At 40.3% G+C, this 13322-nt stretch overlaps 1 protein-coding gene across 1 annotated transcript; it reads right to left on the bottom strand.

The window, feature by feature from the left end:
• Positions 1-3682: 3682 nt before the first annotated feature.
• Positions 3683-12188, bottom strand: LOC115178491 (zinc finger protein 135-like). Its single transcript, XM_029739704.1, has 2 exons — positions 12032-12188; positions 3683-5145 (listed from the first exon to the last, which is right to left on the bottom strand). The coding sequence occupies exons 1-2, from the start codon at positions 12102-12104 to the stop codon at positions 3818-3820; spliced, it is 1401 nt and encodes a 466-aa protein (XP_029595564.1). The 5' UTR covers positions 12105-12188; the 3' UTR covers positions 3683-3817.
• Positions 12189-13322: the final 1134 nt, after the last annotated feature.

Raw genomic sequence — 13322 nt, 5'->3', positions numbered from 1 at the left:
GGCATCATGAGGATGGAAAATTATGTGGATATATTGAAGCAACATCTCAAGACATCAGTAAGGAAGTTAAAGCTTGGTCGCAAATGAGTCTTCCAAATGGACAATGATCCCAAGCATACTTCCAAAGTTGTGGCAAAATGGCTTAAGGACAACAAAGTCAAGGTATTGGAGTGGCCATCACAAAGTCCTGACCTCAATCCTACTGAAAATTTGTGGGCAGAACTGAAAAAGCGTGTGCTAGCAAGGAGGCCTACAAACCTGACTCAGTTACACCAGCTCTGTCAGGAGGAACGGGCCAAAATTCACCCAATTTATTGTGGGAAGCTTGTGGAAGGCTACCCAAAACGTTTGACCCAAGTTAAACAATTTAAAGGCAATGCTAGCAAATACTAATTGAGTGTATGTAAACTTCTGACCCACTGGGAATGTGATGAAAGAAATAAAAGCTGTTAGGGCTGCGTCAATTCAATTCTGGTATCAGAACAAAATGTAACACTAGGCTACTGAATATATTTTCAGCTGTTTATTAATAGAATTAGTCAAGCAGAATAAATGGTAAATGCAATCTTCGTATATACGGGTTCACTGTAACACCTCGCAGGGCAAACAGAGAACTGAAAATGACATCATAAGTTCTTCATTAAATACTCTGACAGAGATAGTTCCCGCTCACTGCTGGCCTGTCAAAGGGAGGATGAGCGTGGTTTAAACTTACTCATCCTATCGTTGGCGTGCAGGCTGGTCCCAGCCTCTAGACGCATCTTTGTTGCCAAGCATAGTTGTCTTCTAGCTTATCTTCATGTGTGTACCCGAGAGTCAGACACCCAAGGACAGTGCCTGTTCTTGTGCCACAGCCATTCTCCCCTCTATCAGTTCCTCACATACACCTGTCCATGAGCGGCCCCACAACCAGGCATTGTGTGTGTGTGTCACGAGTCTACTCAGCCTACACTCCTACTAGCCAGCAACCCTCCAGTTAGTCATGTCTATTATATGTTGCTCAATCTATGTTAATACAATATAAACCTATTAGTGCATTACAGTCCGTTCATACTTAGGCCTACATCTACTGTAAATAGTAATGCATCACATCTAATAAGTGAAATAATACAGTTGTTGTTGCCATCCTGTACCTGTCCCGCACGTGTGATGTTCGGATGTACCGATCCTGTGCAGGTGTTGTTACATGTGGCCAGCCACTACGAGGACGATCAGCTGTCCGTCCTGTCTCCCTGTAGCGTTGTCTTAGGCGTCTCACAGTACGGACATTACAATTTATTGCCCTGGCCACATCTGCAGTCCTCATGCCTCCTTGCAGCATGCCTAAGGCACGTTCACGCAGATGAGCAGGGACCCTGGGCATCTTTCTTTTGGTGTTTTTCAGTGTCAGTAGAAAGGCCTCTTAAGTGTCCTAAGTTTTCTTAACTGTGACCTTAATTGCCTACCGTCTGTAAGCTGTTAGTGTCTTAACGACCGCTCCACAGGTGCATGTTCATTAATTGTTTGTGGTTCATTGAACAAGCATGGGAAACAGTGTTTAAACCCTTTACAATGAAGATCTGTGAAGTTATTTGGATTTTTACAAATTATCTTTGAAAGACAGGGTCCTGAAAAAGGGACGTTTCTTTTTTTTGCTGAGTTTAGTAACCAAAAAAGTGTTAAACAAATCAAAATATATTTTATATTTGAGATTCTTCAAAGTAGCCACCCTTTGCACACTCTTGGATTGTGGATGAATACCCAGTAGCTTGTGGAGGATTCCCCAGTAGCTTGTGGAGGATTCCCCAGTAGCTTGTGGATGATTCCCCAGTAGCTTGTGGATGATTCCCCAGTAGCTTGTGAAAGATTCCCCGGTAGCTTGTGTATGATTCCTCAGTAGCTTGTGGAGGATTCCCCAGTAGCTTGTGGATGATTCCCCAGTAGCTTGTGTTGGATTCCCCAGTAGCTTGTGAAGGATTCCCCAGTAGCTTGTGAAGGATTCCCCAGTAGCTTGTGGAGGATTCCCCAGTAGCTTGTGGAGGATTCCCCAGTAGCTTCTCTTCTCTTCTCTCCCTCTCTATTTCTCTCTCCTCTCTTTTCTTCTCTCACTCTCTCTCTCTATTGTCGAGAACTTTTCTGTAATTCAATATGATTTTTGTTTGTCTATCTTGTGTCTTTGTCTACATGTTTACAACAAGCAATGAGAAGATATCAGAACAGAAACGTTGGGGAATAATAACAATGTACGGGGTACATTGGTATTGTAGTGAAGCCGTCTCTATAGTAATGCAAGGTCTCTTTCATAATCATGTGAAACGTCAATTACTGTGGAAATGCTGGGATGTGTTTTTCTATGAAAATGAAGTTTAATGTAACTATGATGTTGATACGATACGGATTACAATCATCATCCTGAATATTAAGGCTACACTCCATGTTACACACACAGACACTCAACCATGCAAACGGGCTGGGTTATTCTTTATTTAGACATCACACATTATAGTCTTACTCTAATCCAGACATCGTACACACTCTCACTAAATCACATCCAGTATCATACACATCAACCTACACAGATCTACTACACACATAATATCTTGACTCAATTTTCTAACATCTGTGGCACAGGCAAACAAAACCAAACAAATGTTGCTCGAAACTGTTTCTTGAATTCTAAACATCAGACATTTGAAATCTCTATTTTTGATCGTCATAATACCTCTTACGGCGGTAACTTTACAAGCACTAATTATGGTCCATTTAGACTGAGAATAGTATATAGTTACAGTAAGGGCTACAATAAGTATAGCCAGTTATAACTGTAACGGCTTAAGAGATTATAGGAAAAGATCAGTCTTTACATGGCTGAAAGAAAAGGAATATAACATATACTATTTACAGGAAACTCAATCTACATCCTGAGATGAAGTTGCGTGGCAAAAGAAACGGGGTGGTGAAAAAATGTTCTGTCATGGACAAAGGAACTCAAAAGGTGTGATGATATTATCAAAAATGTCGATCCAAACCTACAAACAGTCAGGGATGATTCGCAAGCAAGGTGGATCCTTTTGAATATAAAAGTGGATGAAAAAAGAGATTTGGCTCATTAATCTATATGGTCCAAATCAGGATGATCCATACTTCTTCAAAAATATTTATACCAATTTATTGAACTTACAGGCAACAAACGATCCAATCATTATGGTGGGACACTATAACACAGTGTTAAGTACCTCAATTGACCGTAAAGGAAATCACTCTACAAACTATCATCCCCATGCCGTTACGAAGATCACAAATATTATGAACTCATTAGAAATAGTGGATATTTAGAGACTATAAATCACTGACCTATTGCGATATACATGGAGACTTAAACAATCGTCATATAGAATGCTGCAGCAATTTCGAATCACACATTAGGAATGTGACAAACATAGCTTTTTACCACCTGAGGAACATTGCCAAGGTGCGGCCGTTTCTTTCTTAGGCTGATACAGAGAGATTCATCCATGCTTTTATTACAAGCAGACTTGACTACTGTAATGCTCTCCTGTCTGATCTACCCAAGAAAGCCATTGGTCAACTGCAAAACATACAGAATGTTGCAGCACGGGTACTGACCAAGACCAGTCAATCTTTTGTTTTTTATCCTCTTATGTTTGTTGTCTAGTAAATATTTCAGTTTTTGTTTTCATTGTTTTTTTCCTGTGAAGCCCATTGTGTTGCATTCCATTACTGAAATGTATAAAATGTATAAATATAGCTTGGTTTGATTATGTGAATTTAGGTAATGTGATCGGGAAAATATAGTTCCACAATGGGAAGAGGTTCTCTAACTGCGTAAAAAAAATTCCCCACTGGGACCAATTGTGTGGTTTATCCCCTGTGTATGTAATTGCATGTTTTCTTCTCCTGCGTGTTTCCTTTTATGTAATTTTAGGTCATGCGATCGTGAATATCTCTTTCCACACAGGGCACAATGGTAAAGCTTCTCCCCTGTGTGTGTCCTCTCATGCTCCTTCATGTTATCTAACGACCTAAAGAATTTCCCACAATTGGAACAGGGGTAAGGCTTCTCTCCAGTGTGTATTTTCTTATGTTTGTTCAGGTTACCTAAATACAAAAAACACTTTCCACACTGGGAGCAACTATGTGGTTTTTCTCCTGTGTGTGTCAGCTCGTGCGATTTTAGGTCATGTGATCGTAAAAAACTATTTCCACATTGAGAGCAATGGTAAGATTTCTCCCTTGTGTGTGTCCTCTGGTGCTTTTTTAGGTCGGATGATGTTGCAAATCTCTTTCCACAATTGGAGCAGTGGTAAGGCTTTTCTCCTGCGTGTGTCCTCTCGTGTGTTTTAAGGTTTGGTGATCTTGAAAATCTCTCTCCACACTGGGAGCAGTGGTAAGGCTTTTCTCCTGTGTGTTTCCTCTCATGCTCTTTTAGGTTCCCTAACTTGGTAAAATCCTTTCCACACAGGGCACAATGGTAAGGTTTCTCCCCTGTGTGTGTCCTTTCATGCGCTTTCAGGTTATCTGAAGACCTAAAATTCTTTCCACAATGGGAACAGGGGTAAGGCTTCTCTCCAGAGTGTATTCTTTTATGTTTGTTCAGGTTCCCTATATGGGAAAAACTCTTTCCACACTGGGAGCATTCGTAAGGCTTTTCTCCTGTGTGTTTCCTCTCATGCTCTTTTAGGTTCCTTAACTTGGTAAAATCCTTTCCACAAAGAGAGCAATGGTAAGGTTTCTCCCCTGTGTGTGTCCTTTCATGCGCTTTCAGGTTATCTGAAGACCTAAAATTCTTTCCACAATGGGAACAGGGGTAAGGCTTCTCTCCAGAGTGTATTCTCTTATGTTTGTTCAGGTTCCCTAAATGGGAAAAAAGCTTTCCACACTGGGAACAATTGTGTGGTTTTTCCCCTGTGTGTGTCCTCTCATGTGATTTTAGGTCATGTGCTCGTGAGAATCTATTTCCACACTGGGAGCATTGGAAGGGCTTTTCTCCTGTGTGTTTCCTTTCATGCTCTTTCAGCTTCCATAACCACTTAAAACTCATATTACACTGGAAGCAGTGGTGGCGCATCGCTGGCTTGGGCGTCTCAGTGTCTGGTTCCCCTGAAGGACTCTTTCTGCTGTCAGATTGAGAGTCTGGTCTCTCTCCTGCCAAAGACAAACAAAGTATTTAGTTAAACAGAGAGACCTGAATGAAACCTCCATAATAAAACTGTTTTCCTATGAGGTTTAATCCAGACTAGTGCCCTCATTATGAAACAACATTTGGATCCTGAATGCTGATTGGTTGATAGCGGTTAGTTATTCACGTTAATCCCGGGTAATGCCTGTTAGCAGTTCCATTTGAATTATTCCTACACATCCACTGTCCCACAGCCCTGCCAGGCAATTCATCAACTATTCTCCACTGTCCCACAGCCCTGCCAGGCCATTTATAAACTAATCTCCACTGTCCCACAGCCCAGCCAGGCCATTTATAAACTAATCCCCACTGTCCCACAGCCCAGCCAGGCCATTTATAAATTAATCTCCACTGTCCCACAGCCCTGCCAGGCCATTAATAAACTAATCTCCACTGTCCCACAGCCCAGCCAGGCCATTTATAAACTAATCCCCACTGTCCCACAGCCCAGCCAGGCCATTTATAAACTAATCTCCACTGTCCCACAGCCCTGCCAGGCCATTTATAAACTATTCTCCACTGTCCCACAGCCCTGCCAGGCCATTTATAAACTAATCTCCACTGTCCCACAGCCCTGCCAGGCAATTCATCAACTATTCTCCACTGTCCCACAGCCCAGCCAGGCAATTCATCAACTAATGTCCACTACAAAGACTCATTTAGACATTATTACCCCATGCTTATAGCCTAGCATTTGGTTTACAAAAAAGGGGATTTGTACAAATCGTGCTATTTGCCTCTCCAACCTCGGCAATTGTTACACATTTTGTATGTAAAAGAAAATATGTATAGAACTTATTTTGGTGGCTCATTATTAAACAGCAATGTATGGAACATGTTTATATATTTATGTGTAATCTCTTTAATTACTATAATGACACCTAGTGGCTAATTGTTGGTTTGCTACTAGAATGGTACATAAGGGGTTATGTACCATTCTAACCCCATCTTAACCCCTTATGTACCATTCTAGCCCCATCTTAACCCCTTATGTACCATTCTAGCCCCATCTTAACCCCTTATGTACCGTTCTAGCCCCATCTTAACCCCTTATGTACCATTCTAGCCCCATCTTAACCCCTTATGTACCATTCTAGCCCCATCTTAACCCCTTATGTACCATTCTAGCCCCATCTTAACCCCTTATGTACCGTTCTAGCCCCATCTTAACCCCTTATGTACCATTCTTGCCCCATCTTAACTTCTTTGGGATAGGTGGCAGTATTTTCACGGCCGGATAAAAAACGTACCCGATTTAATCTGGTTACTACTCCTGTCCAGAAACTAGAATATGCATATAATTAGTAGATTTGGATAGAAAACACTCTAAAGTTTCTAAAACTGTTTGAATGGTGTCTGTGAGTATAACAGAACTCATATGGCAGGCCAAAACCTGAGAAGATTCCATACAGGAAGTGCCCTGTCTGACAATTTGTTGTCCTTCTGTTGCATCTTTATCGAAAATACAGCATCTGTGCTGTAACGTGACATTTTCTAAGGCTTCCATTGGCTCTCTAAAGCCGCCAGAAAGTGGAATGGGGTGTCTGCTGTCTCTGGGCGAAGAACAGCAGGAGAATGTGTAAGTGGCCTGCCTGGGGACAGTGACACTGGAGATGCGCGGTCACGAGACTACTCCATTTTTTTCTTTCAGCCTTTGAATGAATACAACGTTGCCCGGTTGGAATATTATCGCTATTTTATGAGAAAAATAGCATAAAAATTGATTTTAAACAGCGTTTGACATGCTTCTAAGTACGGTAATGGAATATTTTGAATTTTTTTGGATAGTGACCTGAATGCAAGAACAAAACGGAGCTATTTGAATATAACTATGGATTATTTGGAACCAAAACAACATTTGTTGTTGAAGTAGAAGTCCTGGGAGTGCATTCTGACGAAGAACAGCAAAGGTAATCCAATTTTTCTAATAGTAATTCTGAGTTTAGGTTGTCCCAAACTTGGTGGGTGTCAAAATAGTTAGCCGTGAGGGCCGAGCTATATACTCAGAATATTGCAAAATGTCCTTTCGCCGAAAAGCTATTTTAAAATCTGACACCGCGATTGCATAAAGGAGTTCTGTATCTATAATTCTTAAAATTATTTATGTATTTTGTGAACGTTTATCATGAGTAATTTAGTAAATTCACCGGAAGTTTGCGGGGGGTATGCTAGTTCTGAACATCACATGCTAATGTAAAAAGCTGTTTTTTGATATAAATATGAACTTCATTGAACAAAATGTATGTATTGTATAACATAATGTCCTAGGAGTGTCATCTGATGAAGATCATCAAAGGTTAGTGCTGCATTTAGCTGTGGTTTGGGTTTATGTGACATATATGCTTGCTTGGAAAATGGCTGTGTGATTATTTTTGGCAGGGTACTCTCCTAACATAATCTAATGTTTTGCTTTCGCTGTAAAGCCTTTTTGAAATCAGACAATGTGGTTAGATTAACGAGAGTCTTATCTTTAAAATGGTGTAAAATAGTTGATTGTTTGAGAAAATTGAATTGTGGTATTTTAGTTGGTTTTGTATTTCGCGCCGTGCGATGCCATTGGCTGTTGGCTAGGGGTTCCGCTAGCGGAACGTCTGTCCTCAACAGGTTAACTTAGCCCGTTATGTACCATTCTTGCCCCATCTTAACTTAACCACCCTAGCCCCTTATGTACCAATCTAGCCCCTTCTTACCATCAATATAAATTGGAACCTGTTTCACTATCAATAACAACTGGGACCTGTTTTACCATCAATATCAATTACAACCTGTTTTACCATCAATATCAATTACAACCTGTTTTACCATCAATATCAATTACAACATGTTTTACCATCAATATCAATTACAACCTGTTTTACCATCAACATCAATTACAACCTGTTTTACCATCAATTACAACCTGTTTTACCATCAATTACAACCTGTTTTACCATCAATATCAATTACAACCTGTTTTACCATCAATATCAACTGGGACCGGTCTGTTTACTATCAATATATATTTTTTTATTTAATCTTTTTTTTAAAGTCAGTTAAGAACAAATTCTGATTTACAATGACGGCCTAGGAACAGTGGGTTAACCACCTTGCTCAGGAGCAGAAGGATTTTTACCTTGTCAGCTCGGGGATTCGATCTAGCAACCTTTCGGTTACTGGCCCAACACTCTAACCACTAGGCTAACTGTCGCTCCTACAATATCAACTGGGACTGGTCTGTGTTTACCATCATTACCAATTGGGACCGGTCTGTGTTTACCATCATTATCAACTGGGACCGGTCTGTGTTTAGCATCATTATCAACTGGGATCGGTCTGTGTTTACCATCATTATCAACTGGGACCGGTCTGTGTTTACCATCATTATCATCTGGGACCAGTCTGTGTTTACCAGGATACATTGCTTTCTTTACCATTCAACAACAAAATAACTGCGAGATCTCTGCCCTGCCATAGGGACTCTGCCCTGCCATAGGGAATGAACATGACCAGATGAGACAAACTTTTTTAAACCAGCCTGGTGAAATCAAGCATCAGCACTATTAGGAATATATTATTATCTTATACAAAGAAATATCAATACAAAAACAGTCTAAAACAATACATCTAGTTTGTTTAGTTTCATTCCAGCTGCAGAGGTTGATGTGACTATTAGCTTTAGTTGGCTAGCTAGCAAGGGAGAAGAATGTTCGTCAGCCTGCATAGCAACCATTTCTGTTTAGAATGAACAACCAGTGTGATTGGCTAGAAACTATAGAATGAACAACCTGTGTGATTGGCTAGAAACTATAGAATGAACAACCAGTGTGATTGGCTAGAAACTATAGAATGAACAACCAGTGTGATTGGCTAGAAACTATAGAATGAACAACCAGTGTGATTGGCTAGAAACTATAGAATGAACAACCAGTGTGATTGGCTAGAAACTATAGAATGAACAACCAGTGTGATTGGCTAGAAACTATAGAATGAACAACCAGTGTGATTGTCTCTTAAACTCAGAAATAGAACTAACAACTGGCTAGAGCCATTTTCATATCAGAAAGAACATTTATTAGTAGATCTTTGGTTGTTGTTATTGAATAGAATGTTGAATAGAATGTATTTAAAGTATATAGAATTAATATATAACTGCTTATTGTGTATAACATTGAATGGAAACAGAATATCCCTTTATTTGTCATGACTGACTTCAAGCTTTTTATTATTGTCATATAGCAATAACCCCCACCTGTGAGGTCTATGTCCATAAAATGGACTGCTCTCAACAGCCTCTTTCCACATGCTACCAACCCAACAGATGGGTTTTGGACAGCCTCTTTCCACATGCTACCAACCCAACAGATGTGTTTTGGACAGCCTCTTTCCACATGTTACCAACCCAACAGATGGGTTTTGGACAGCCTCTTTCCACATTCTACCAACTAGAGGTCGACCGATTATGATTTTTCAACGCCGATACCGATTATTGGAGAACCAAAAAAAAGCCGATACCGATTATTGGAGAACCAAAAAAAAGCCGATACCGATTAATCAGCAGATTTGTATTTATTGATTTATTTATTTGTAATAATGACAATCACAACAATACTGAATGAACACTTATTTTAACTTAATATATACATCAATAAAATCAATTTTGCCTCAAATAAATAATGAAACATGTTCAATTTGGTTTAAATAATGCAAAAACAAAGTGTTGGAGAAGAAAGTAAAAGTGCAATATGTGCCATGTAAAAAAGCTAACGTTTAAGTTCCTTGCTCAGAACATGAGAATATATGAAAGCTGGTGGTTCCTTTTAACATGAGTCTTCAATATTCCCAGGTAAGAAGTTTTAGGTTGTAGTTATAGGAATTATAGGACTATTTCTCTCTATACCATTTGTATTTCATATACCTTTGACTATTGGATGTTCTTATAGGCACTTTAGCATTGCCAGTGTAACAGTATAGCTTCTGTCCCTCTCCTCGCCCCTACCTTCCTGCTTGAACCAGGAACACATCGACAACAGCCACCCTCGAAGCATTGTTACCCATCGCTCCACAAAAGCCGCGGCCCTTGCAGAGCAAGGGGAACAACTACTTCAAGGTCTCAGAGCGAGTGACGTCACCGATTGAAAAGCTATTAGCGCGCACCCAGCTAACTAGCTAGCCATTTCACATAAGTTACATCAGACTAATCTCAGGAGTTGATAGGCTTGAAGTCATAAACAGCTCAATGCTTGAAGCACAGCGAAGAGCTGCTGGCAAATGCACAAAAGTGCTGTTTGAATGAAGGCTTACGAGCCTGCTGCTGCCTACCACCTCTCAGTCAGACTGCTCTATCAAATCATAAACTTAATTTTAACATAATAACACACAGAAATACGAGCCTTAGGTCATTAATATGGTCAAATCCGGAAACTATCATTTCGAAAACAAAACGTTTATTCTTTCAGTGAAATACGGAACCGTTCCGTATTTTATCTAACGGGTGGCATCCCTAAGTCTAAATATTGCTGTTACATTGCACAACCTTCAATGTTATGTCATAATTATGTACAATTCTGGCAAATTAATTACGGTCTTTGTTAGGAATAAATGGACTTCACACAGTTCGCAACGAGGCAGGTGGCCCAAACTGCTGCATATACCCTGACTGCTTGCACGAAACACAAGAGAAGTGACACAATTTCCCTAGTTAAAAGAAATTCATGTTAGCAGGCAATATTAACTAAATATGCATGTTTAAAAATATATACTTGTGTATTGATTTTAAAGAAAGGCATTGATGTTTATGGTTAGGTACATTGGTGCAACGACAGTGCTTTTTTCGCGAATGCGCTTGTTAAATCATCACCCGTTTGGCGAAGTAGGCTGTGATTCGATGAGAAATGAACAGGCACCGCATCCATTATATGCAACGCAGGACACGCTAGATAAACTAGTAATATCATCAACCATGTGTAGTTAACTAGTGATTGTTAAGATTGATTGTTTTTTATAAATGTAATGCTAGCTAGCAACTAACCTTGGCTTCTTGCTGCACTCGCGTAACAGGTAGTCAGCCTGCCACGCAGGCTCCTCGTGGAGTGCAATGTAAGGCAGGTGGTTAGAGCTTTGGACTAGTAACCGGAAGGTTGAAAGATCGAATCCCCGAGCTGACAAGGTAAAAATCTGTCATTCTGCCCCTGAACAAGGCAGTTAACCCACCGTTCCTAGGCCGTCATTGAAAATAAGAATGTGTTCTTAACTGACTTGCCTAGTTAAATAAAGGTAACAAAATGTAATAAAAAAAAATTGGCCACAATCGGTGTCCAAAAATGCCAATTACCGATTGTTATGAAAACTTGAAATCGGCCATTACGATTAATCGGTCGACCTCTACTACCAACCCAACATATAGGTTTTGGACAGCCTCTTTCCACATGCTACCAACCCAAAAGATGGGTCTTTCAGGGGTCAATAGGGGACTAAAACTAGTCCTTGTGCATAGAGTTGTATGTGTTGCTAAGCTTTGAAATCAATGGTTTCTGTAAGATTGATGCACGAGTGCGTCAAAATACTATTAAGGATTTAAAAAAACCTGTGGTAATGATTTTTTTTATACATTTCATCCAGATCAAAATGATCCTTCCTTGTCTTGAGTCTGTCCTCTTCATCATTTGAAGTCACACATGAGTTGATTTTTGCTTTTATGTGATGCCAAGCAAAGCACTACAGAAAGAAATATTCAGATGTTTACAAATGTTAACGTTTTGTTGGCCGCCCCCGTCTCTACTATTAAAGTGCAGAACTTAAGTATAATGCCCCTTTAAAACCACACATCGGTTCAACAATTACAGAGTTTGTACCCCTGTTTAAGATATTACTCACTGTTGTTAATCAGATCTCCTGTCTCCTCCTCCTCTTCTTCCAATGTGACAGTGATCTCCCCCACTTCCTTCATTCCAAAAATGTCTTCCTCTTCTTTCACTGTGACAGTCACCTCCTCTTTCTCTTCCTCCTCTTTTACTGTAACCTCCTCCTCTTTCACTCTGAACGCGTCTTCCTCTTCTTTCAATGAAACGTCTTTCTCTTCTTCTTTCACTGTAACAGCCTCAATCTCTGCTTCTTGTTTTACTGTGACATCCTCCTCTTCCTTCTCCTCTTTCACGACAATGTTGAGCCCCAGAGCTTCTTTCTCCGTCCAGCAGATCCCCTCTTCAGAAGGGGAGTCGTTTAGTGAGCTCATGGTCGGGATGTTAGCTAGATAGCTAGTTAGCATTAGTGACTAGACTAGCACTACTGCTAATTTACTCAGCCAGTTAGCTAACAACAACGTAAATATTAAATTGGGTAACTAGCAAGGAGATACGACAAGTGTGTTTAAAACACTGTGGCTAATATACACCGAAAGCGTTTAAAGAGCTTGAATGTTTTCGGCTATGTTGGCTAGAAGCTACCAAGGTGGATAACTCGCCGTTGTTGTTGAAGCGTCCCGTCCATTAGATTATACGTCACACTGGCAGCATTGCCTGAAAAAGGCACGTCGCCATCTGCTGGGCGAGGAGGGTAACGGGAAATGTTTATTTTATTTTGAGACAAAAAGTAGATTTTTCATTTATTTCATTATATAATAGAGAAGCATGTGTTGATTAGTGAATATATTTAATGAGTGAGAATTTAAAACACCCTAACATACTACTGTACATCTGCATTTAGGAAATCAATCAAACAAACAGATAATATCCCAATAAGGTAGCTAGGGCCAAACTGCTCCTACACAGTGTAACAGTACTGAGTAGGTCCAAACTGCTCCTACATGGTGTAACAGTACTGAGTAGGTCCAAACTGCCTCTACACAGTGTAACAGTACTGAGTAGGTCCAAACTGCTCCTACACAGTGTAACAGTACTGTGTAGGTCCAAACTGCCTCTACACAGTGTAACAGTACTGAGTAGGTCCAAACTGCTCCTACACGGTGTAACAGTACTGAGTAGGTCCAAACTGCTCCTACACAGTGTAACAGTACTGAGTAGGTCCAAACTGCTCCTACATGGTGTAACAGTACTGAGTAGGTCCAAACTGCTCCTACACGGTGTAACAGTGCTGAGTAGGTCCAAACTGCTCCTACACGGTGTAACAGTACTGAGTAGGTCCAAACTGCTCCTACACGGTGTAACAG

This window comes from Salmo trutta, chromosome 38 (genome assembly GCF_901001165.1).
Source record: "Salmo trutta chromosome 38, fSalTru1.1, whole genome shotgun sequence".
Lineage (NCBI taxonomy): Eukaryota > Metazoa > Chordata > Actinopteri > Salmoniformes > Salmonidae > Salmo > Salmo trutta.
This window is presented reverse-complemented; position numbering and strand designations above follow the sequence as displayed.

Bases quoted from the DNA above. Each gene is read 5' to 3' on its own strand.
- LOC115178491 (XM_029739704.1), bottom strand. From the start codon at position 12,104: ATGAAGGAAGTGGGGGAGATCACTGTCACATTGGAAGAAGAGGAGGAG. The intron at 5,146-12,031 runs GTGAGTAATATC...TGTCTTTGGCAG, and splicing joins AGGAGATCTGATTAACAACA to GAGAGAGACCAGACTCTCAA.